This window comes from Parus major, chromosome 5 (genome assembly GCF_001522545.3).
Source record: "Parus major isolate Abel chromosome 5, Parus_major1.1, whole genome shotgun sequence".
Classification (NCBI taxonomy): domain Eukaryota; kingdom Metazoa; phylum Chordata; class Aves; order Passeriformes; family Paridae; genus Parus; species Parus major.
Window position 1 is genome coordinate 4,253,416 of NC_031774.1, and position 27,076 is coordinate 4,280,491.

General features: G+C 36.4%; 1 protein-coding gene across 5 annotated transcripts in view; it reads left to right on the forward strand.

Moving 5' to 3' along the window:
- Positions 1–27,076, forward strand: part of IRAG1 (inositol 1,4,5-triphosphate receptor associated 1) — a 61,254-nt gene that overhangs the window by 18,555 nt on the left and 15,623 nt on the right. For 4 of the 5 annotated variants that reach the window (XM_015631864.2, XM_015631863.1, XM_015631874.1 and 1 more), the window contains exons 3-12: positions 7,600–7,663; positions 10,677–10,782; positions 11,818–12,006; positions 16,960–17,060; positions 18,226–18,296; positions 19,607–19,780; positions 21,278–21,327; positions 21,752–21,793; positions 22,369–22,959; positions 24,796–24,874. In XM_015631864.2, coding sequence (XP_015487350.1) covers positions 11,938–12,006; positions 16,960–17,060; positions 18,226–18,296; positions 19,607–19,780; positions 21,278–21,327; positions 21,752–21,793; positions 22,369–22,959; positions 24,796–24,874 — 1,177 coding nt within the window. In that variant the 5' untranslated portion in view covers positions 7,600–7,663; positions 10,677–10,782; positions 11,818–11,937. Of the gene's footprint in view, positions 1–7,599; positions 7,664–10,676; positions 10,783–11,817; positions 12,007–16,959; positions 17,061–18,225; positions 18,297–19,606; positions 19,781–20,725; positions 20,804–21,277; positions 21,328–21,751; positions 21,794–22,368; positions 22,960–24,795; positions 24,875–27,076 lie in introns of all 5 variants that reach the window. The other variant, XM_015631876.1, reaches the window with a different exon arrangement.

A 27,076-nucleotide genomic window follows, 5' to 3' on the forward strand; every position in this document is an offset into this window, starting at 1 on the left:
AGAAGAGCAGAGCTGTTGTTTTCCTCAAAGCTTTTTTTCTGAACTGTCTAATTACCCAGAAAAATGTGGGGTTTTGGTACACTATGTGCCAGTCAATGCATAAAAATTCCTTTCTTGTCCTGATAGCTTTGATTTTTATCAACAACTTTCCTAGTACTAGGTTTTGAAAAACAATAATTGAAAATGGCAGAAATAAGGTTAGCAAACCATGTGTTCTCAGAGTATTATATCTGGTATCCTTCTAAAAGAAAATGAGAATATATTTTTCTTACCATGCTTTCTAGAAGAAGCAAGCCAATAAGTATAATTTCCCAATTAGAGTGCAAATTATAAAGATCCTGAATCTAGAATTTTAACAAGCAGCCAAAATAGAGCTCATTTTCTTCCTGCTGAGAAGAGTTTAAAAGTAAGAGGAATTATGTACTTCATTCGCTTAAATCATCAAAGGTTATCTTTGATGTTGCACATTTGGAAATACTGACTTCATTCTGGTCGATATGCAGAATACATCAGTGTTTCCTTAAAGTAAGGAAATTACAAGTAGATGGCTAAATTCTCCTTCAGGTCCTCAGTATTAATACCTGGAAGATAAATACAATGGTTGAGGTGCTTTTTGAAGTGGATGGTGTAAGAGAACATTTACTTCTTTACTTTTAAGGACACCTGAAAAATAAAAGGTTGAATTGTTCCTTTTTAGCTTTTTATCATTACCATGTGCTCCCAATCCTGAGATTCTGTGGGTAGAGACTTTGTATGATGTAGTGGAAAGGCAGCTCTGGAGTTTGTTTGGGTGTGTTTTGGCGGGTTTTTTTGGTACTAGCAATAATCCCTTGTCCCTCATTTTGGATTCCGATGGTGTGCACAACTTCGAGAACACAGGAAATGGGGACTTGCTTTTCTTTTCTCATAAACAACTGCTTGCTTTCATTTTCAGACCATCCTTTCTGCAAGTCAGCAAATCTGTTCTTTCTGAAGTGATGAAGCAGTATGCTTTCTCCCTTTTCCTCACATAAAAATAAAGAGCTCAGGTTGAATTTTCCTGAAGCTACCACATCTACATTTCAGCTAAGGACAAGAAAGGGCAAATTATCTGCCCTGTAATTTTGGTCATGGATTCTTGATTGCAGGCACTGGGAAAAGTCTCCTTCTGGCCACATATGGTTCAGGCCAAGTAGTTGATTTGGGGATCTAAGAGCAGGAGAGAGAACCATGACACTTCTCAAATCAGAGATGCAGTCAGAGATTACCTGAGAGAGGCTTGCAAGTGCTACCTGAGATTGTCTTCCCCTTGGGATACTGGTATTTTCAAACTAGGAACAGTAGGCAGAGCACTACCTTTCAGTAATCAGATAAAGCATCTGTGTAGTCAGTCAGTTGTAATGGTGATATGATGCACTGCTCTACTAAAAGTTTCAGTCAGAAGTCAGCTGCCCTCAGTCTTTTGATTTCAAGGCTTTGTTTGCATTGGGAGTTTGGAACACGAACTGATTCATATTGGAAATCTGAGCAAAGTATGAGAAGCTGCTGTGTGGGCTGCTTGCAAAAGGGTTAATCTCACTAATTTCACCAAATGTTATTTATGACTGAAGTTTAGCTCAGTGCTGTGGTTGTGTTATAAAATAACCTTTTAAAGAATGCAAATTAATATTTTACTGTGAGAGATGTAAGAACAGCCATGTCATGAGCATGCCTGATGAAACAGTCTCTGTGCTAACATCTTGTTTGTGATGTGTGCATTTTGGAGTATTTATTTCACCTCTGATGATGTCTTAGTTACTTCATCATCCTGTCAATGCAACACCTTTGCAGCCCCCAAATTATGAAATTATTATATTAAATCAAATATACCTTGTTGGTTTCACCTTGAAATTCATAACTGCCTCAATTAGCCCAATTAGCAAAAGAAGGATTGAGGAATTTATTGCTGATTCTGCATGTGCCTCATTGGAGGGTCCTCCAATCCAATTCATTGCTAACTTGGCCAGTAAAATGTACATAGAATATCTTTGCTAAATGCACCAGTAACAAGATGATCTTTCTGTCTCTGAATATTGTGGGTCTTAGCTTTTAAATACCAGTTAAAAAAAAAATAAAATATCGAGATCAGGCTTCGTCCAAGCTACTGAAAGTCTTCCTTTACATAGTACATAAGTTGAATTGTGCTGTAAATATGCTGCCTCTTCCTATCACACCTCCTAAAAATTAAATTTAAATGAAAAACTACATCAGTTTGGGAATGCTTACTGTAAGAACTTCATGGTGTGAAAATGACACTGTGTCATCTGAAAGGTTCTTGTCAGGGTATTTATAATGTCCCAGAAGCATTCAGTCAGTAGCAAGGAATAACACAGCACACAGAAATCTGCAGATGATTCAGCAATATGGGCAAAAGATCTACAAAGTGTCTTTAGAGAATCTTGTATTGCATTAATAGATCTTTTGAGAAAGAAAGAGCTTTTGGCTCCAGTTTTGCATTGACATCACACCTGTATGAGACACTGAGGACTTCATCCCTCAACCCACCTCTTTTCAGAATACTAAATTAAACAATCATCCTTTGCATTAATAATCTACTATTATTGTTGTTGCTGCTTCTCTTGTTGTTATACCTGTTTTTAGAGCTAGATATTGATAAGAGCAATTAGTGTGGCAGCTGGCTTCAAACTTGTGTCTGTTTCTAGGAAAAAAAGATTAAAAGGTGGCATTACAAACTACTTTTTCACACTTCTGTATTGTGTGCTGGCAGGAAGGAAGACGTGATATGATGAGCTTTGCTTTTTCACAGACAGCTAGGCCTGCACATTTAATGTGTACTCTAGGAATAAAATTGGACTGCTTCTAGCAAAAGCAACAATTCTTGTAACCTACAATAGAGTATCCCTAGATCCAAGCTGTGACATTGCAACCTGGATGAGTGAGCTACCAGGTCTGTAGAAAAAAAGTAAGCTGTCAAAATCCACACAATGGCTGTTTGTTTGAATAAGTTGATAGTGAATATATTCCTGTTCTGGTGTACAGCAATATTTGAAAAAACATTTATAACTCTTTTCTCATAAAAAGGAAGTGAAACATGTTCATGTTCTCTTGGCATGTGTTCATTTTTGCAATGCAAAATTAGGTATCCATGTATCACTAAACAAATGTCAATCTGATTGTGTCCAGGAAGCACAAAATGGGAATAAAATGCTTGTTTTCAAACTGTGCCCTCTGGGATTACCTGTTGTGATTGGGAAAGAAAGAATTTAGTTTAATTTCTTCATTTGGAAAATCTTTTGCTTGACAACAACAAGACTCCAGGGTCACTAAGCAATAGTGTTCTGCCCTAATTGCCTTCAACATATTCATGTTTCTAAGTCAGGCCTTTGGTTGTATTTTTTTCCAAATTATGCAAAGTTGATATCCTGCTGCCCTGCAAAGCAGAATAATTTATAGAATGTTTCTAAGTAGGAATTGCTTTCAAAAATTTTACTTCATGTAGAAACCTTAAGGTTTTTCTTAAAAAAGGATGAATTTACACCATTTTTTTGGGTGAATTTACATTCATGAAAGGATGAATTTACACTGATTTTTTTCCCCCAATCTTATCTGTCTCCCCTCTACACAAATGTATTTGTTCTCTTTTTACTAAGGATATAGTCAAGTGACAATTTGAGAAAATATCATCTCAAGCTCCCAACTGCCTACACCATAGACAAAAATAAATGTGTAACTAGAATGTGATGTATAATACATGCAGTCCAGAGAGCAGAAACATATCTGGGTTTCTCCAAATCTGTGAGAAGGAGTAGAAGAAAGAAACCCAGGTGACTTTGTGTAACTGAGTACATGACACTCATTTAGCAGAAAGCACATTGGGTGGTATTATTATCTCCTGGTGTTCTGAATGGTACAATTTGGGAGATTTGTCAGTGCACAAGTCCTGCATCAGAGAGTCCTTCAGCCCTACACAACAACACTGGCACTGCCTCCTAAACAAATGTTCTTTAAAACAGTAAGTTGTCTAGGAGGAGGAAGAGAGCAACATTTTTTACTCATGTATCATTTAAATTTTTTTTAATTTTTTTTTTTTTTTAATTTCACCCTATTTTAAGGTTGATGCCTTTATATTATAACAGACTTTTTTCCAGGTAATTCCTAGCTCTGGATTTGTTTTGAACTGCCCTCTTGAATGACACTAAGTGTACTGTTCTCCCACTCTTATCTTCACACCTTCTTATATGCTGTTCCTTATGCTTAGAAATCCTTATTCTACATGCCAAATATCCTCCCACTCCATATTCACATTCTTCCTTTAAACTGCATTTCCTTAAAGTCTACAAAAAATAATCAGAAACTTAAGAAATATAGCAACTATGCCTTGAGATCTGACAGTCTACTGATCATCAGATTTGCTACTTTTGGCTGAATTCTTTAACTTATGCATAATACTGGATAAATCAGGGATTTATTTTTCCTTAATATTGCATGTACCATCTTTTTCACTATATACTTAATTTTATTGTAAAATACTCTAAAGTTCATCCCAACTAGAGGCCACCTGGCTGAGCAGTGCTTCTTGTTGTTTTCTTGCTTTTCCAGCTGAAAGCCCACTGATGAGGAAAGAAACAAACAAATGAAGTCAGTAACACATCCTTCTCATAGAGAGTCCAGTATCTTAGGTTCAGACTTAACCAGATAAAATTACCATTTTGGAGCTCTGTCTCAAGAATATTTGTTCAAAGAAAATTCCTAGTATGAATAAAACTATAAGTGACCCAGAACATTTTTTTTTTCTGAACTTGTGTGCAATTATTAAAACCATTTGTTTTGACAGGGAGGCTGTGCTGCTTATAACCTTATTTCCTTACGTTCTTTTGAGTGCTAAATAAAAAAAAACCCTGAAAATCAAAAAATGTGCATCCAAACCAGAGTAATTTATAAAAGCTTGATTCATGCAATATTAACTGCTAGTTGCCCCTAAAAAAATAGTGGAATTAAGAAATTTTTAGGCTATCTAAAATAGGATTACCTTAAAAGAAATACTTTTTAAAAAAAATCTGGGTCTACTAGTCTAAAAAGGTACTCAGTGTACTGCTTCTCAGTGTTTCTAAAATATGTACATTCTTCATATGTTTGCTGATTGTCTGCAGCATAAAATTCAGCCTGGAATTCTTGGAAGCCAAAAAAAGTCATTGTAAGCCACTCCTCCAGATGCTTAGCTGCAAGAGAAGTAAATCTAAACACTGACTGCTAACAAAACAGAAACTGTAAAAACATTGCTAAAACAAATGGAGCTGACATTTTACAGAAAGAAAAGTGCTATTTCCAGACACAGTTACAATCTTTTAATAAGTCTTAAATTTCCATTCATCTATGTTAAAATGATTGCCTGTGTGTAAAATCAGGTCCAATTGCTTTTTCTCTTAGTGTAACAAGGAAAAGCTAAAGCTGACCCCAGAATGGATCCTCTAGGAGTTAAGTACAGAAGTCCCAGAATACATTTTCCACTAAACCCTTTTGGAGTTTTCGGATTTCTTTAAACTCTGATGTAAATTGTTGATACATAACCAAACCAAATGCCTTGTTGTAGGGGTTGGTCTTGTTGATGATGGAACAGCATCACCTTTTACCCTCAAACCTTTTGGTTTTCAGTCTCAACAGTGTCATAACTCCCCATTACTGGAGATACTCTCCCAGGATGCATGTCAGGCTGGACATGCATCAAAACATTTTACTTTCTGCCTGACCTAACTTTTCCTTTCTCTCATTCAAGCAGATTATTGAAAACCATCCAGTTTTATGTGTTCCTGAGCTATGAGGAAAACAGGAAGCAGAAAAGGAGATTCTTTCCTGTCATGCTGCTCTGTAAATCAAGTAGCTTGTAGTTCTAAGGAAGTCTGTAACCACTGAGTTCGAGGGAAGTTTTTTAAAAGTTGCGTTTTCCTTCAGCTTTTGCTAGTTTCTTCCTTTAAAATATTTTTGTGACAGAATTATTCACATTTATCCCTTGTCTCTGAGGTTTCAGCCTGGAAGAGTTGTGGTTGTCAAGAAGTATTATTTAAGTCACTCAGGAATATCATTACTCAGGAATTAATCTCTGAATGAGAACTGATCCTTTGAATTCACACCATGATTGCATATACACTTTGCATTCCCCAGTGGAGTTATTCCCTACCCTAAAAACAGAAACACCATTTGTCTTAAGTTTTACCTTGTGCAGTTGTATGGATGTTAGTGTGGGTGGAACTCAGATCATTAAGGTTATCACAGAGGTGCCTTATATTAGTCCTGGGGCTATGACTCTGTGGTTTGCTAAATTGGCTAAAGCAGGATCTTAATATCTTGCAAACTTGAGTATTTAACATGAAAAACCACTCTTTTGTCATAAAAATGAGATGCAGTAGGAAACTACTAGTCAGTTTTTTCCCTGTGTTGCAGACAATAAAGAAAATGTCTTCCAGTTTCCACGTAGGATCTTTTATCACAAAGGGCAAGAATGCACATGAGTCAGCTTCAGTTGTGGGATTTTTTTCCTTTTCCCAGTGAATGTTCCTATTATACAAAGATCTTGGAGTCCTAATGCAAAATTTTAAAGTGTTTCTATTAAGATATTCTGGATCTGTTTTTAGAGTGTTTGTTTTGTTGAGTTTTTAAAATTTTAGGGGCTCATTAATGTATGCCAACAAACTGTGTATCCTAAGCTATAATCATGCTTTGTCTTTGAAAACACTTTTGTGGTACAAATATATGAAAACCAGCCTGTTTTGCTCAGACTTTGTTTGAAAGAAGTTCACTAGGTCTTAAGTACTTCAAAGCTGCAAAACCTAATTCAAAATGTTACATGAATTCCGTATATTTTTACAGCTGTACAAAAAGTGCAGAAAGATACCTTATTAATGCAGTAACATTTTACAACCACTTTACAGGGCAACAAAGAAAAAAGTTACAAAAAGCCACTCAGAATTGTGCAGTTCAGCTGCATCCATGAGCAAGCAACTCCTGTTGTTGACAAGTGAGACTCAGTCACACACAGCATGAGGTCAAGAAGTATTAATAAAATGCTTTCTTAACTATTTATTTCTGCACTTTTTGATGTCCTCTTGTTGAGACATGACAGAGGATTTGGGGTCAGGTGCCCAGCTGTCAGTGGAGATGGAGTAAAGCACCTTTCTCTGAGCCTTCACTGACACGGACCCAGCCATGACTCAGCCAGGGGAAGTTAACTGATTATACTTAACTTTCTCTACTATGGTAAAATAAGTTGCAGAGAGAACACACTGAAAGCCAAGGGCCTCTAAATACTTTTCCCTTTTATGGAATAGAGCTCCCAGATCTCTATTTCCTGGAGATTGTACTCTAAACCTACACAGTGGTAAAAGAAAGTTCTCTGCATTCACTAATCTGTATCTGACTACAAATTTGAGCTCAGGGGATAATTTTTTTCCTAACTATTTTAAGCAGTAAGTTTATAATAACAGACCAAAACATTAAAAAGCACTCCATCCTCTCTTATTTCCTTTTTTTTTTTCTTTAGATTGTCTCCTCTTAGTGTGGGAATGAGCAGAATTTGGTGAATTAGATAGGTAATTTGTTTGTGTTTTTTTTTAACTCATTTTGTAGGTGCACAAGGCTCGTGCATACTGAGATTGTAGATCTTCACCCACATCCTCTCTGCCCGTGACATGTGAGTTAATCTCTACAAGTGTTTAATTTTAAAATATAATTATGAAGCTCTTACCACTTCTGAAAGAATGGAGTTTTGGGGGCGATAATTTACTCTGATAAAACACCATAATAATGTAATGACATTCTGTGATAAGATAGAGACAAGCCAGACAGAGCTTGATCAATGAAATAAAAAAAAATAACAGGATCTTGAAATTATCTCAAGGGCCTTGGTTGCTAATATGTGCTCATGCTCCTTGACTGTTTTTGAAGTGCAGGTGCATTTTTCATCTCCCTTTTCAGTGTCTTCAGGGCCAATACAGGTGTTCCAGTTGGTACCTCACTGTATTGCACATATTATTAACATATCATTTCCTTCTTTGATGGAGGTGTGTGGAAAGGAAACAAAGCTGGAAAAGCTATTGATAGCATGATTCCAAAGGCTGTTCAGCTGGCAGGTGAGCCAGGCTTAGAACCAGGCTGGTCATGTTCTCCACAGTCTAGCTCAGGGTTCAATAAGTCTGTCACTTGGTTTTGTAAATAGAGGTGGGAATTTCTGTAAGCTCCAAGGTTGTACTCTGCCCTAGTGCTCTGCTGAAAAACAAAAAATGTACCTTCCAGTGACATAAATTTTCCAAGGATATTTATTTATTTTCAATCTACATTTTTTGAGATGCAGATAAGCATCTCAATTCTTGTAGAGAATTGCTCTAATTCTTATATAGTGTTCTCACAAAGCCCCCTATTTCTATACATTTTGACTCCATGTGACATTTACTGGGGCTGTTTTCATTGCCCAACTAAAGGGGCATAAGGTCACTTCATCAGTGATGGAAGAACATTTATTCACTAGTATTTAAGTTTCCATAATTTCTAAACCTTTGCCTTTCCTACCAGTACCTGAAGGCAGTAATTGATCAGAAAATTGCAGAACTCCTTGCAGAGCATGGTATATCCATTTGCATTTACAATATATGATATTCATGCTGGGTAAGCATCATAAAGTCTTAAAAAAATCTGGGCTACTGACTCTAAGAACACTGCACAGGTTAAAACTAAGTCTTTAGACTGAAAGTTAATACATTTGGAGTTCTAAATCATGTAGTTTATTAATTGAACTACATCCTTATACTGACATACTAATATGCAGTACCCCTCACTCTGGCAATGTAGTGGACTGCAGCGATGCTGTCAAGGTGTGCAGAGATGGTGTTTGATTTAAGAAGCCTAAGAACATGAATAATTATGTGCAAGTTTTCACTGCTCCAATATAGACCTCAGCACTGGGGTTTTCTGGAGTGGTATTAGGAAAAAACAGAAAGTCAGAAGAAATTTTCCTGCTGATCAGCACAGAGATTTGAAGCTTATTCCTATTTGCAAGATAGCTGTGTAAGTAAATCAGAGTAGGGTTCTAATTGTGTCAGAGACAGCCTGAACTCAGTCCACTCCAAATCTGAGGGTTGTTAAGGTGGCATAAATTCATCTTTCTACCCTCCATTTTTCCCTTGGCTGTACTTTCTGTGCTGCATCTCTAGGACAACACAGCTTGGGATTTGTCCCTTTCTATTCTTAGACAAGCCTGTCTGAATTATTTCTTTTTCTTTTAAAGTTTTTTTGCTTTTTGAATCTGAAAAATGAACTGAAAGTTGATGTGCTTAATAGCTCTTTCTTGTTTCAAGATAAGTTGCATTACTTTTTTAAGTTTAGTATGTGCTAAGAACTTAGCTAAGACTGGGAATAAACCACTTTGGTGCAATAGCTTCTACAATTCCATGTAGGACTGCAAACATGCCTTGGCCATGACCTGAAACATTCCTGATTTTTCAGACCCAGCATTGGGTTGAATGTATCAGAACCATAATAAATTCATGAGGCAAACACTAAGAGGGATTAGATAAACAGCCAAATTTATATTTTCTCTCTCTCTTTTCTTTTTTTTTTGTAAATTTGAAATTGATTTCTTGCAAACTCAGAAATTGTGTAGGATGGCAGGATTTTGTTACAGAGATGAAAAGCAAGTCTGTGTAAAGGTAAAAGGTAACTTTTTTTAGCTACATCACTTCCATCTCAGTTTGGTGTGTTGCTAATAGTTGGTGACAGGGTTTGATACAAAAAAACTTAATTGTTGAAACACACAAATGTTCAGTGCTATAGCTATCTGTCTAACCTGTGGATTTATTAACAAATACATAATCATAAATATGTCTTTTCCATCCTATTAGGGACTTTAATTGTTTTGCTTTAATAACCATTTTAAAAGATTTTATTCACAGTAAGTTTCCTCTACTCTTATTTGAAGTTAGAGGTGGCTAAATACATGATACAAACATGAACTACCACTTTTGTAGGGTTAGAAAAACACCTGTAACAGGTACAACATGTCTAGAAAAGCTCGAAATATGCTGTCCCTACAGCATACACTGCTGTGAAAAATCTTTATGCCCACTGTTCAAAAGAGTCTGTATCTTGGTCTTCATAATGATGTCACATGTGCTGCATCTTTTTCAGAGTTATTATCAAGGAACTGCAATGATATAATTACTTTTTCCTGAACACAATACTTGTGTAGGATCACTTTTACAATCTATTTGTTCTGCATTAAAGTTCATGTCAGATGGCCTTGTATTCCTCTTCTGAAGTGAGAGAGAAAATAAAGTTTCCAACATAATGTGAAATAAACCTAATAGAAGCATGGATCTTAGCTGCTTCTGTAGTCCAAAGCTTTCACACATTCTGTAGATTTTGCAAAACAGATTTTCTTCTGTGAGAGCTGAGGTGAGGTACTTGTCACTACTGAGACTGCTTCAGTGTTTCTTGTGAATGATTTAGCCTCTTTTTGCTTTTATTTTAAAGCAACAGATGTATTTTGACAAATGCAATTGGCAACCTCAATAAACCAGCATGTTCCTGAATGCATTTCTTTGCCCATCTCTGAAATGGAAGGGACTGTAGCAGGTTAATTTACAATGCAGCAGTCATTAGTTCCTAGTGGAGACACCAGGGTGGGTCTCAGCTGTGTGTGTGACCTGCAGGCACCGCCAGGGAGTGCAGTGATGTATTGATGAGGACTCTGATCTACTGATGAGCACACTGATGTATTGATGAGGACAGCTCCCTGATCCCTGGGCAGGTGTCACAGTAAGTATTGCAAGCCATCCACTGCCACTCTAAGGACTGATTTGTGCTTTGCCCTGCTGATCCTCAGACTTTGGTACAGGCTTTCTACTGATGTTATCCTTGTGAATGCAGTGTCTTCCCTTGATACTAATAATGAGAACTTTCTCAGCTAATAACTAGTGGTTTGTTATTTTTCTCCTCTTCGGGCATTTCTGCTATTTTGCTTCAGAAGTATCTTGCACCTTGTTGTCTTGGGCAGAGGTACACCAAGTCTTTGCACAATTCACCTTGCTCAAAGGAGAAGTGCCACCCTCTAGGGTTCCAGTTTTGGTCCTCTGAGATTTGAGAGCATGCTCTGTAGCATTTAAGCTATTAGTTACTAAAAGTCTTATTATAGAAGAGATGACTGAGAAGGGACCCTAGCAATGTCTGTCAGTATCAGAAGGGAGGTGTCAGAGGATGGATCCAGACTCTGGCTGGTGGTGCTGAGAAATAGGACAAGAGGCAAGGGCAGAAACTGATGCACAGGAAGTTCCATGTGAACATGAGGAGAAATGTCTTCTTTGTGCAGGTGATTGGGCACTGGAACAGCTTGTCCAGAAAGGGTGTGGAGTCTCCCTCACCAGAGATACTCAAGAACTTTCTGGATGCCATTCTGTTCCATGTGTTCTGGGATGACTTGGCTTGAGCAGGGAGGTTGGACCAGATGACCACCTGTGGTCCCTTCTAACCTGGAACCATTCTGCTTTTCTGTGATATCCAGGATGCTGTTTACTTCTTAGAGGTTATTTAGAGCAGGTAGTTTGGTCACATCATAGTGACAAAATGAAAATTGTAAAATGGAGGAAAGAGATGGAAATAGCACCAAGAACGGAAGGTTGTCTATTTTGAATGCATTTGCTAAGTTATACTTGACCTTGAAAGCTTTAGTTAATAAAACACAAGATAGCATTTTTAATTTTAAACCTTAATACTGTTTGTTATTGTAAAGTGATCTCAGTTTTTGAGCATAGTGTTTTAAATGGATTTGATTTGTATTTTTGGCATCTAACCCAGCCTGCAGATCACGAGGCCTCCCAGCGCTTATGCCTTCAGGCTAACTTGAAACAGATACTGCCAGCAGTGCATGGTCCTCTTAGTCCACATTGCAGCTCCACGTGCTTCACACTGCCCACCATGCCAACCTTACCTGAAGAGAAGGGACAAGCAAAAGAGGCCCAGCACAACAGTTCTCCTCCAGCCAAAGTAAGCTCTCTTACTTACAAAGGTGTTTTCTGACACTTGCTGGAAACCTGAGGCTGAAACCTGTTTGTGTGTATTTAGGGTTTGTAAAATCAAATCTATTTGTTGCTCTGTATTAGGGTGCTTTGCTTAATTAACGAAGCTATGAATGATCCTTCAGTTGAAATCCTTACAATTCCTCAAATGTTTTGTAGCCTGAGGGATGAGAACTTAAATTGCTCAAGCAGTTGTTTATCATTTTGATCTGGAGGCTTACAAATGGTTCAGAACAGGCAGACATATATCAAAGCTGTCCTAAACTGTCCTTTCTGATGTTACAAAAGAAAACTTGAAAGTTTGAGAACAGAACTTAGGCTTGAACTTCAACAACTAGTGATGTTTTTACAGATATAGAGGATGTTATGTAACTCATGTGTGTGAAAGATGGAAATGGGCTTTTTTGGTTGGAAGTCTTTCTCAGTGCTTTATTTGCCACAGCAGTAGCTGAACATGCTCTGGAGCTATACGTGTGTGTGTACATATATATATATATATATATATATATATGGCAGGTGGGTGCTCCCCAGGCATATTCATCAGTTTGTTTCAAATTTGTGTGGCATCTACATGTTTCCTTTACAGATAAATATCAAAAATCAATAACAGATGGGTCTTCTCCCTTCTCAGTAATCTATACCAAATAAAAAGTTAAAAAAAAAAAGTAGCTTTATGTTTTAATGAACTGGGGTTGGATTTTTTTTCAGTTGCTAGCTTAGCTGAAGTAAAGAATCTTACTGTGATTAAGAAATCACAGGTTGACCAAATCATTCATTTTTATGCAAACTGGTATAAAGAAAGAGAGGGTTTGTAGTCTGGCACATCCTTAGTTAAAGATGTGACACTGTCATTGGGTTTGAGAACACTGCATTTCAGACTTTAGGTGAAAACATCCACTACTTTAACTTTGTAGGAAAATATTGTCAGCAGTGAGCTCTGCACTGATTTGTCCTGCCTTCCATCTAAACTGCACATGGTGCTGAGTGTTAATTTCCTACCTTAAGATAATCACCTCAGCTGCATACAAGTTCAACAAGACTACCATCTGATAACATATATTAACTCAAGGTTTTATTGGGGTTTTTAAATTCACCTATGTAAAAAGTATTTTAGTATAAAAGACTTGCTGTATAAAACATACCCAAAAATGAAACACATGAAAATCTAGCAGACATCAGTGATTCTAAACATGAATGTTCTTGTCAAATGTGAGAAATGAAAATTTCCAGCCTCCTAATATAAAGGCATTAAATGTGTAATACGTTTTCGAGGGCTTTTACATAAATGAGCTAGGGTAATGTGATAGTTCATGAATCAGTTCACTGTGCAAAATGCTTCATTTTAGATAAATTATTATTTTCAAGCACAAATTCATGGTAGAGGGATTTTAACCAACTCACTGCTCATAAACCTACTTAAGGTTTGCCCCTAGCCAATGTTGTGAAAATTTGATCTTGTTCCTAGCTGTTTTCACTCTTGGCTCCTGCTGCAGGTCAAGTTCTACAGCATGACTGTAAGTCACTCTAAGTAAAACAGCTTATTATTGTGAGATAAGGACTTGCAAGCAAGGAGAGGGCAGCAGAAGGAACTAAAAGCTGTTGAATTTGTTTTCTAGCATTCAACAAAATTTTCCAAGTCTGGAATTTCATCCCATCTAAAGTACTCTCTGGTGTCTTAACAACTTCCTTGTTCTATTTCAGGAGATTCTTCCTCACCTTTTCCCTGCATGCCCAAATTCACACAGATTGCAAAACAGTTCTGACAAAAAGAAAATTAACCTTACATCACATGTAGCTTTCTGCATGCTTCAAGTATGATCATGTTTTTACATGATGGGAAGACCTGGGTTCTATGTCTCAAATTAATTTTGATAAAACAAATGTGGGTTTTAATTTCAGTATTTCTTAGAGCAACCTCTGTTCTTCTGAAGTTCAGTCCAGACTTCTAATTAATTCTGAAGAATATGGCCAGGTGGAAGAGGGCTTTCTTTTTCCTGTTAAATTTGTTTTCCCCAGTGCTTTAAAGAATTCAGGTGTTATACAGTAAAGGTCTATCATTTGACTGTCTGGCATGGTAGGTCTTTCAGCAGACTATCTTCTTATTCCTCCTCCCCATAACATCCCATTAATGTAAAAATCATCTGGATTTGTCTGGATTATAAAAAATTTCAAAAGCACATTCTCTGTATGCTTAGTGAGGTCCTGGTGGAACTTAACAGCCAGAATGTCTGGAGGTTCTGCCTCCACCCTGTGAATCCCTGTTCATTTTTGGCTGTTCTGTTGTGGACCAAACTGCCTGTGCCACCCTCTCAGCCCTGCACACACCTCCCTGCAAGACTGGATAGCTCCTGGTCAGCCATGTGGAGCAGTTCCCACCTGAGCCACAGGGGTGGAGTCACTTTTTACCCTACATTTTTAGTGGGGGAAGGCTTAGGACAAAAAGGAAACAAAGATTTGGTATCAGGGAACTGTTGGTAGCAGGAGATGAGGCAACTGTTGGGAATAGCTGAGGAGCAGACAGATCTGGAAACTACCAAGGGAGCAGAGTTAAAGGCACACAAATGGGAGGATGATGGAAATCTTCTGTCTCATTTCTGTGCAGTTGTACAATTGTGAGGCAGCTTAAGCTTCCTGTTAAAGCTTCTCTTCCAAGGCCTGTGTTGAGCAGCCTGAGCACTCCACAGTCTGTAACAATTCCTTTTGATTGGAGCCAGCTGGCCCTGCAAAGAGCTTCCTGCTCTGGCTGTTCCTGCCTCTCTCCTGGACAATGTAGGTTTGGACAACGAGGGCCATGAGGTTTCACTTGTGCAGATGCTGAACTCCTATAGCTGCTGACCAGGATTAATGTTTTCTGCCTGACCTGAACCAGCTTTGGCTGCAGTTTCTTTTTTTTCTCTTTTTTTTTAATGAGCTGTTTTTAGAGTCCTAAAATGGGCTTGAGTGACTTCAAGGCTGATGTTACATCATTCAAAAGTTTTTGCATTTTGGCAGTCATGAGATCAGTATAAACACTGTGCCTGTGTATTCAGCTGCTTTACCCTAAAAGCAGGGGAATCACCTGAAGTTTTGTCATTGACAAAATTGTTACTTTTGAACATTTTGAAATGTTAATATTATTAAAAATCGCTTTCAAGCTATTGTCATAAAATGTCACTTGTGCATTTGAAACACATATGCTTTGGGGTTCCAACATTTTCAAAATTTCAAAGATATTTTTCCTAAATTTAAATTTTCACAGTGTTTTCTTGGCATGTTCCCCACCTGCTGTCCTGTGATTGACAAAGTGAACTTGCCAAGGAAGTTCATATGAGAATTATGAGTGTGGAGCTGCTTGAAAAAAAAATTATTTTAGTAAAAAAAAGAATATGCTATTTACAGTAGAATCAAGAATCCTAAATCAGATGTCCAAATCACGGCATATTTCATTGCCTTTGAGAGGCAGAAGGGTTATGCTATGTATTTTAAAATGATACCATTTTCCAAGTACTTCTAGAATCCTTTGACTTGATCAGAAAATATGTTATTTCAACAGGAATAAAGTGCAGCACTGGGAGAGATATTTCAAGGAGTTGTATGGAAAATGAGAATCATTAGCAGTTGAGTAAGAGTCAGCTTCCTTATGGAATAGAATAGAATGGTTTAGGATGGAAGGGACATTAAAGGTCATCCAGATCCAACTGCCCTGTTTTAGGGACAGGGACAGTTTCCACTGGACCAGGTTGCTCAGAGCTCCACCCAACCTGGCCTTGAGCGCTTCCAGAGTCTAAAACTGACTTGCTAAACTGTGATTTATTACATGCTTCATTCTATTAATGCCTAAATTAATGCTATTGCAACAGCTTTTTCTTACCTGCATCACAAATTTCTTGTGAAGCTTTGGGATGTAGTTTCAAGAAAATTGTAGACTCCAAATAACAAAACACTCTTATATATCAGTGCCTAGCAGGAGCAATTACAATTTGAGAATTTACAAATTATTCTTTAAATTTTACAAGTCACTTGAAAGTCCACTGCCACTGCTAGGAAGCTTTCCCTCCAGCTCTTTTCTGGTTTTCATCTGAATACAGTACTTGGGGTAGAAGTAATCATTTTCTTACCACATATGAGACATCCACATTACTTGATGCCAATTTGATGCATCTCCATTTGTGATATCTCAGAGGAAATGGATTCCTTTTCTTCAGCTGAGAGGTATCATTATGCAGAAGGTGTGGCATTAAGTTCTTGAGGCAAAGTCTCATAAGCAGGCAAGCACATATTAATATTCAGTACCAGCTTGCCAGTTTCTTTTAGTGCTTAAAAATTATATTTTATTTTATTAAATATTGAAATAATATTTTAAAAATACAAGTTTCCAAGTAATTTGAGGGAAAACCATGAGGAGCTCTTAACAAGAAAACTTTAAATTATTTCCTGGGGTTTTGGGTATCATGTGTACACTTAGCACTGTGTTTATTCAAGCTTTCATTATATGTTACTATCATTTGGAGGGTTTGTGTGCTTAATTTATAAGCAGCCCTGTTATACAGAGCTGCTTTTCACTCTTGCATTCAACTTGTAAATTCACTGAACCTTTGGACATGTACTTCACTAGAGGAATGGTTTGCTGTATAAGAAACACAGACTGTCTGCCTTTTTAAAGCTTTCTCTTTAGCTCCATGCTTATTGAATTTAGCTTGCATGCATTAAAACTTTTTAAAGAAAACAGATATTCCAGGTCTCCATCATCTCTTTTGAGTGATTTAACTATAGGCCTCTAATTCACATTTATTTGTCAAATTACAGCTATTATCTCTTATTTCAGTTACTTTTTCTTGTAAGTAAATTGAGACACACACATTGTTTTCCACACAGAGAGTCAATGTTCAGTGGTTTGCATTTCTCTTTAACTACATTTTTATATTTGTCCCACACCATTCAGGACACGACTGTTGAAGGGACCACACGCAGCACACCTTCTATTGTTCTTCCAGAGAATGCCATTACCCCAGATGTAGAAATTGATAAAAATCTGGTTAACAGGTACTGTGTAATACATTAACAATCCATCCATAAATTCCAGGGGCTGTGTTTCTAAAACATTGCCCTGAAATGTATGTTGTATGAAAATATTATTGCTGTATCTCTGTGACTTGATCATATTGCCTTTGCGTTTTGAGGGTGGTGTTTGGGATGTGGGGTGGAGGAAAAGGAATATAATTGAGACTGAAAGAATAGTTACATGGAATACTGAGCCTGACAACCTCACTCTCTGAGCTGGACAACTTAAATATCTACTTTGAACAATGGGTTTTGAATGAGATTTGGACCCATTCACAAAGGTGGGACAAGGATACCACCTGGAGGTTAAGCATATGTGAAAGTAAGGCATTGAATAGAAATAGTAATCCTGTTAGAAGCTGAAAACTCCAATTCAGTTTTGAGTTGAATAAATGTTATTATATTTATTCTGATAAAGCATACTTCCTGACCTGGGCTCTTTAATTTTATTGACCTGCCACTAAACTTAAAATACGGGGAAAAAACTTATCAGAAAATATATTTCATATATCTATAATTTGTTTGAATTTTCAAAAGTGTGCTTCTTCAAACTTCAAGATTAGTTTAGAGTCAGAATTTATATGCAGCCCTTCAATAGCAGATTTTTTTGCGGGATCAGCATTTAGATTTCTGCAGTTGTTTGAGATTTTTACTTGGTTTGCAGTTTAGAAACATCCTATGGAAGTGTCAATGTGGGAGCCTAAGGAATTATTTTAGCCATAAAATTTAGTTTAAGAAACAGTAACAATTCAGAAAGACTAAGGTCTTTTTGTTTTGGTGGTGGTGGGGTTTTTTGTTTGTTTGTTTTTGGGGTTTTTTTTGCTATATACTATTTAACATGATTTTTAAGTCATGGTAATAATCTAAAGAAATGTAAGTTTTTTTCTGAGAAATCAGGTTCACAGAGGATGAGATTAATAGCAAATTTTAGAACTCCTTTGTCAGATCAGTTTCTGCAATGTTCCTTCTTTTTGCAATCTCCTCTATTTTCCAGTTGTTTGAAGATGAGAGGAACTGCAATAAATGCTTTTTTGTCTTTATTTTTTAATCAAAGGGCTTTTTTTTTAATATTAATTTTTAATAGGTAATTAGGACCTTTTTTTTGGGCCATAATCCATAATTTTTGTTTGCTCACTTTTCTCTCTAGGCCTCGGAGTCCTCATAGGAGACATTCTAACCGTGCCACCAGAAATTCAACAAGTTCACTGACTTCTGTTGGTAAGAAATGATTATTCATTTCAATTAGGATGTATTCTCAGAAAATGTGACATGCAATAAAAACCCTATGTAGAGAATCTATATAGGGACTGTATGGACCACAGGTTTTTTTTCTTTGTGCCTTGATGTGTAATGCATGCACAGGGAATACTGCTGAAATGTTGAATTGTCATCATGAGTTTGTAAGTGGACTGCATGCAAACCAGTTCAGAGAAATACACACAACTTCAGAATGCTGTTAATTGATGCATTGACTCAGCATTTTCAGAAGGCTCAATGTATACATGCTTTATTTCTTGTAGAATATGAAATACTGGTTTTGCTACACTTGAGCTTCTCTTTTGCTGGCACAGGGGAAGTGTCATGGGAAGTCTGTCTCTCAAACTTCCAACACACAAATCTGAATTTAAACCAAAACAGATATTTCACTGAAAACAGATTGCTTTAGAATATTCAGTCTCTAAGTATGTCTTTTGACATCCTTGAAACTGAACTAAATTTAAGGAAATTAAAGCCAAAGGACTTCTCCCTCCCCCCTCAAAAAATCAATCAAAAACTAATAGTGAAACAATTCCACGCCCACAAACCAAAAACCCTCAAGTTTTTGCTGCTTGCTTACGTCCTTAGCTTTTCTGAAAACTGATGGTTCTGTAATGGCTCTTGTCAAATTTTAAAATATTTTTCTCATACTACCTGATGACTTCCCTCCCCCTCATTCAAGCTGTTCTTTAGCTGCTCAAATAAGCCATTTATACTGACTCACACAGAAAGGGCCTTTCTGACAACTGCCTGCTTTCTTTGCTTCATCATAGGCTGGAGAATTGTAAAAATTGATGCTCAAAGTTCAGTGTTTTCAATCAATTTAAATGCCACAGATTCATGAAATGTTGAATTAATTGCTAAAACTGTCGTGCATAAATCTTTGCTGGATGAGTTTGTGGGTTCTAAGCCTTGAAAAACTGAACATGAAAATTCCAAGAAAACCTCAGTCTACAACAGAAATGCCATTACTGTTAGTTGTGATGGATCTAATGGCACTTTTATTTAGAAATGAGAAAACCTGTGCTGGAGACACAGCTGGAAAAGCCAGTTTAACATATTCAGAGAATTTTAGGTGACAGCAAATTAATCTTAGTGGGTTACCTGTGGTTTTGAGGACTTGCTCTAAACTTGAGATTGTAACAACATTAGAAATGAGCAGACATTAATTTAAATAAATTTACAATTTTATTTTGAACTTGTTTCTCTCACATGGCACAATATACCTGGAAATGGAAGGTCCAGCTCTAATTCTGATATTTCCTACACAGACAATAGCGGTCATGTGATTGATCTGGTGAATGATCCACTACCAGATGTCAAAATATCAGAGGAAGACAAAAAGAAGAACCTCGAATTGTTAGAAGAAGCAAAGAAAGTGAGTGAGAGGTTCTTAGCACGCCGAGGCAGAAAGTCAAGAAGCAGCCTCCCAGAATCACCCACAGGTAGGGGCAGATCCTGAAAACCAGATTTTGTATTCTCCTTCAAACATCTGTAAAGGCAAACATCTGCTGTAGTCTAAACATTGCTGCTGTTTACATGCACTTGGTTAATTTAAAGGTCAGGATCCCTCTTGTCCTCCGCAAGGTTCCAAATGAAACAGAAACGACCCATCCATGTACTCAGATGTGTTAGGGTAAAATGGTGCAAAGTTACACTGCAAACAGTGTGACATGAAGGCATGAAGTATTTCTATTGAAAAGTGAAAAATGCTCACAAATTGTTGTTTAAATGAAATTTTAGTGGCTAGATTCATCCTGCTGAAAAAACCTTTCCCTCCAGACACCATCACATTGCCTCTTATTCAGAACATAGCCATAAACTAAGCTAAATGGACCAGATCCTCCTTTAAAAACAGCAGAATAAAATGTTTTGTTCTAGAATGTCAATTGAAGTTATTTTTCCTTTTATATGAAGTGTTTGAAAACTGGAACAAATGCCTTTTTACCATGAAATGGGACTTTAGTTTTGCTTTGAAATGCCAGTTCAAACAAAGTTCTGTCTTAGAATTGGCCTGACACTCTCTGGAGGGGAAAAAACGCTCAGAACTATACATCACCTCTTTTTTGTCCTAAATTCCTCACAAATCTTCTCTTGTGATGTGTCTCCTCAGTGCTTATTTTATCAGAAAACTGAGGAGAACAAGAATTCCCTGTATCAATAGAAATTTATCTATTTTTGACAATTATAAGACATGAAACATAGTCTAAACTCCTAATTGCCAAGTATAACCTGACTATTAAAATGACTTGTCAGATTCTGGACAAAAACATGACTGATGATGATGATATTGATAATTTAATCTCATCTGAATTCTAAAAATACAGATGGTACAAGCCTAGAAAGCAAATTCACCTTTTTGTTTTGTTTTTGTCTTTGTTGTAATGAAGCACTTTCCCCTGCTCTTAGTCCTAAAGTTTCACCCAGAGCATCTGAGAGCAACTCTCTCATTCTTCCACTTCCATCAGGTAAAATGATTGTGAATCATTAATGGAGGAAAAGACTTCTAAGATCATCAAATCCAACCATTTGCAGGCTCAAAATTTAACTTATAAAAGCTCACAAAAAATAAATTCATTTAGTATTTCTTGAGAAGAGTAAATTTAAGTGTCTAGTCCTGAATTTGATAAGGCTCTTGAATACATACGGAATGTATTTTTGCATATAGATATTTTTATTATATTTTTTATTCCTGTGGTGTTGCAAATCCACATGCTCTATTTTTAAAACTTTATCAATAACAGAGCTTTGAGAAGCCTAAATGATGTTTCACTTGCTATGTGTTTGATTTTTTTTTCCTTTTTAATATTATTTTTGGCATTTGAATTTTTGTCCTTCATTTATTATGGGAAACTGTGCACATATGTGTTTGTTAATGCTTTAGTAATAAAAATTTTGAGCAAAATATCAGGACATGCCCTAATTATGTGTGTATCTTTCAGGGTCTGATGCATGCACAACCACTAGTATTGATTCAGTATCTCCAGGGCAGGTAAGAGCTGAATAGTCTGTGCAGTTACCTGGTTATTAAAGTGCTATATTATAATATGCTGCCCTTTTAGTCCCTGATAAAAATTTTATGTTTGGAATACCATTTTATATAATAAAATTGGATTACTGGTATTTTCTCTGTACAGCAAGGAATGAGTAAATATTTACTCTGGAGACAGAAATCCACGAAGTAACAGGAACTGAAAGATCATAAAGATCTGTTGAGTGCAGAAAATAGAAAAAGATCCAATATAACCCTAATCTAGGAAAAAATGAATCCCTATAGTTATTTCATAAATAAATACAACAAGCAATGTAAAAATTAGGAAATTCAAAGTTCAGCCATTAATATCTATATCTAATGTTTGTAGCATAGGTGTGAAAAACAACCTTGTAAGGCAGATTTTTCGTCCTTTTTTTGCTAGAATAACAGAATTGTGAAAGAAGATGACAGGCAAACTGCAGAGGTAAGTGTTTCACATTAAGAGCTGAACAAAGTCTGCTGGTTTGTCTTAGCACACATATGACTTATTGATGGGACTAAAAATGCTGAAAGATTGTTCACTGAGTGAAAAGAAAATGACACTGCTCTAAGAAATGATGAAGCACCTGCAGAAGAAGTAGAGGACAGTAGGCTTACCACTTGATCTTTCATCCTATCATGCACCCTGTTCTAGCTCAATTAAAATCAATATACTAAATAACTTCATAAGTAAAGTAAGAATACCTACTATAGCCATTTTGGTGTATGTTAGTGGTTTAGACTTTCCATGACACTGAAATGATGAGGAGCTTGGCTTTAGGAGGATTGCTATAATGGGCAATGGAATGGGAAAGGTTAACTCAAAAGTTCAGAGGAGATGCCCAATTCAGTATTCTTTAAGTGCCTGTAAAAAATTATTTCTTTTGTCAACAGCACATATTCAAAAGCAAGTGTCACTGAAAAGGAAATGGCTTTTTACAGTGAAAGTCTGTCCTTGGGCAGGGGAAAAGAGGAATCTAGACTTGTTTCTCTGTTTCATGTGTGTCCCTGTACTTTCAGAATGCTGCAAAAGGATTAATTGATAGAAAGCAGAATGATCAAAGAAAGATTTCTCAGGGAAGGTTGGTTCCTCGTTCTGCTGGTTTTGAAAACTCCAAAGACAAGCTCTCAGACCAAAAGGAAAACTTTGATCCACGTAAACACATGGATACTTCACCTAAATTCTCCCCTCCAGCTGGTGATGGTGGCAGAATGTCTCTTAATACTTGCATGAATGTTTGTGAAAATGAACTTGGAAAATCATTTCTCCAGAAAGGGAAAGAAAATGATGCTCCTTTAAGAACCCATCTACCAGGATCAGGAATAGGAAATATGGACTCAAAGCTAAAAATTCCTGTTCCAGAAATGAGGGACCATAAAGTTCCATGTAAACCAGAATTTAAACTGTGCGGACTGCGTCCTCCTCTATTACGAGCTGTGTCCTGGGATAGCTTGGAGCCTGGACAGAAAGAGAAAACCCCTTTAAAATTACCATCTGAGGAAGATAAAAGCTTTGTTGGTAATAAATCCAGCAATCAGTTAAAAGCATTCAAAGACCTTCAAATCCAAGTTCAGCCAGTTCGAATGCAGAAGCTGACAAAGCTCAGAGAGGTAAGTCCTGTCATTGGCTGTATCCTGTTTTAAAAAGTCATTTTCATACCCTACTAAACTTACAGCATGTTTAGCATTATTTTTATCACAGCAAGAAACATACAGTCATAGATTGGGAAACAATTTCAGCATAATCAATACACAATTGTATCATGTTTTTCCTTTGCAACTTTACTAAATTCTAACCTGTAAGTAAATTCCATGGAATTTCTGTATTTCTTAGTTCTCTTCAAATATGCATCAAGTGCACTCTGGTACTTCAGTGTGTACATATGCATGTGCTCTTGCAAGTTTACATTTGCAAGATCTCAGAGGACAGGAAATGGGTTTGTAATGATTAATTGATTATTGAACCTTCTCAGGAAATGTCTCAAAGTGTTCAGAGCTGTAAACCTGGGCATCTCTGACAGCAAGGGGAGGTAGAGCATGCCCAGACTTACAGTTCCTAATTATAACATACTGCAAATTTGTCAGGTTCTGAATGAATAGACTTGGGCTGCAATATAATCAATCTATTGTTAAATAATTTTCTAAATTATTAATAAAAGTTAAGAATTAAACCCTAAGGAAAAAAGCAGAAATTCCACGAAATGATAAACCACCAAAAGAAGGCAATGAACATGTCTCTATTATTAATAATAGCTTTTGAAAGGCAAAAAAAAAGAAGTAGCAGGTACTTTCCTGAACAGCCTAATAAGGATATTTCCCTTGACCTCCAGTAGTTATTATTTTAAGATGAATACAAGGCTGACAGGCAAAGACCTCAAATTCTGCTCTTTGGTTAATTAATTCCCATTGTATTGTTTGGGAATGGCAGCTTCATTATTCATCTTTTCCTGTTGCCATAGCACATATATTCTTAATGTGTATGTACTGGAAGTTTTGAGACTCTTGAGCCACACAATTACAGGAGAAATTCTTCCCTGTGAGGGTGGTGAAGCACTGGAACAGGTTGCCCAGAGAAGTTGTGGATGCTCCATCCCTGGCTGTGTCCAAGGCCAGGTTGGATGTTGCGTGGGGCAATCTGAGATAGTGAAAAGTGTCTCTGCCCATGGCAGGGGGTTTGTAACCAGAGGATCTTTAAGGTCCCTTTCAACCCGAGCCATTCTATAATTCTTTAATTCTATCATCTTGAATGACCTAGAAGCTGTTAAGCACAAATAAGAGAATCAAAAAATGATTGCAACATGATCTGTAATTCCAGTTAGGCAAGATTTGAGCATTCCTACTGGATTTTGTCTCCCGTAGGAATTGTCCACTCATAAACAAAAGCAGGTGTTTGTGAATTTAAACATATATGAGAATATGAAAGAAAATGAGGAGATAATAAAAGGAGAAATAATACAAGGTTTAATCCTTGAGAGTGCATTTTTTCCTAACTGTAAGGAATAGAGGTAGAACAGTGAAGCATCCCAAGTCTTAATGAAGTTATGAAGTCTCATATATAGGATTTTCTGAATTTCTTCTGTTATCTGGGATTCTTGGTTATTACTGTGGCTATATCCAAAACTGCTTTTTTCATTGTCGATTACTAAATCTCTTACTTATTAAAACTCCATATAACTACTTGAATAAGGGACACATTTTGCAAATCTTTGTTTGCATGACCAGGATTTTTTCTAAATAATGCCTGTATGAAATATGAAATATATAATATTTTGAAGTGTGTGTTTGTGAGTATCTCTGTTGTGTTGCATCTGCCTGTAATGTACTGCAAATATCTCTATTATATTTATTAACTAAAGGAAATGTTATATTTAGTGTTAATGTGGCAGGGATACTTAAATTGAGATTTGTAGCTCAGATACTTAGAAATATTATTGTTTCTCTTCACAGGAGCATATTTTGATGAGAAATCAAAATTTAGTTGGACTTAAACTTCCTGAACTTAGTGAAGCAGCAGAACAGGAAAAAGGTGCAGTATCATAAAAACTGGAAGGAATGTTTCTTATACACTAATTTTTATAACTGACTATTATGAGGGGATGAGGAGAAAAAGTGAAAAAGTCTTCTACTTCAAGTGCAATAATAATGAAGCAGTCATGGAGAACTGTAATAAATAATGAGCAAGAGAGACCAATAATGGAAAGTACTTCGATTTCTTGTTGATTTGAACCAAGAAAATACTGTAGATATTATAACCAAGGGAAAAGATGTACAAGTGGTACAGAGTCTGGCTTGTACCTAATAGTTGTAGGACTGAAGTTTCAGTAACTTTCTGTAAAAACATTTCAGCAGTGATGGATTAAATTGATGTAACTTCTGCAAGATATTGTGGTCATAAGGGTGAATTTGATCCCTGACAATATAAATAAGAGATGAGATGCTTTATTCCTGGTTTTTTAATTTTAGTATATGTGTGGCAAGTATTAAAATGGCATTTTCACTTCTGGTCCACATTTCCATGTCAATGTGAATGAGAAAAAGTAAGGCCAGAGAAGAGTCATAAATGTGTTTTAAGGATTGGAAAAATATGCCTCACAATAAGTGGGATTTTTTAACCTCAATTTCTGTGATTTTTAATGAAAAATAAAGGACAAGACTTCTTTAAGGAAAAGGTTCAAAACCCTACATAAATGAGGAAAAAGAAATCTAGCATAAGCAAAAAAGATTTGATGCCTGTAGCTGCATCTAAAAAAGGTTTAGAATAAAGAGCAAGTATATAAACCTGAGGATAATTCAACATGTGGAAGAATTAAACAGCAGTAGTTCTTAGCTAAAATACTTAAACCAAATATATCAATCTAAAATTTTAACCAAAACTATATATTTGTTTGGAAGCAGTTAATTCAGAACTTTCTCAGTGTGACATTAATTGAAATGAAGATGGTTACTATGGAAGGAGCTGAAGCTGATTGTCCAAGATTCAATTCAAAGACAATTTCAATTTTTTTAATACTATTCATTTTGATGATTCCTACATTTACACTGGGACTAGTACATCAGGCCTTAAAGTTCCTGTTACAGTGAGAGATCCTTGACATATTACATTTCATGTTGTCTGGAAATGGACTCATCTTCAGTTGAATGAATCAAGATTAAAAGAGAGTTCTTGTCCTCTATATTTAGTGATTATATCTTTGGATTGTTAGACATGATAATATTATTCCTGTCACTCTGCTAATGTATAATTTCCCAGAAAATTTTTAGCAGAATCTGTTTGAAAATATAAAATAGTTGATTTTACCAGCCTGCTACGTAATTTTGGCAGGTTTGGAAGTCTTGAGGAAAACATTATGAAAAGATAAGCATTATTTTATCCAGCTTCTCAACATGGATCTCATGAGCATCATGGGTTTTTTTATATTCCAGTAAGTTATCTAAATGACAGCCAGAACATTAAGGGTCAACTCTTTATCCTCATTGGGGAAAACAAGCAAAGGGTCAAATGCTTAGTTAATTTGTTAGGGAGACCTACTTCCTTACATTGTCATAGAAGCCACCTTTTCAACTGGAGTGGTAATTTTGCTTAAACAATAGGAAATAGCCAGATACTTCATTATTACTGTTATGAGTCCAAGGTATTGTCTCCATCATGGTTTTTATCAATGACAAGTTACTGTCACTGTCTGAGTAAACACAGCTCTGCATCTACACAAGTTTAGATAAGTGGAATGCATTAAATCTGGAGACAGTGTGGTGTCAGGCTGGATTTTATGGGGACACATGTGACTGTTCTTAAGTAAACATTGGAATTTTTTTAATATAAAGCAAATGCACAGAATTAAAATGTAGCATGGAAAGAATCTCCCATTCTGTTCTTTCATGTTAATGCTCTCCAGATTTACACACTAATTGCATGGCAAGTTTAAGAATCCTTCTGTTAAACTTATGAACAGCAGAACTGCACAAAGATTCCTTCCCAAGTCTGAAATGTAGACTGGGGAATCTGCCTTTCCAACAGGAGAGTCCTTCATGAAATTCTGGTAAGACAGAAGGAGATAAGGGAAATAAGTGAAATTAAATAAAGTGAAAAAACAGAAGCTAAGTAACATGAATTTTTAAAAAGTGTAAGCCATGTCTTGGTTCTTATGAAAGTGACAGAATCAGAGAATGTAAGTATAACCTTTATGTCCTTTTTCAATGAACATACAGTGAAAACAGGTACATGATGTAA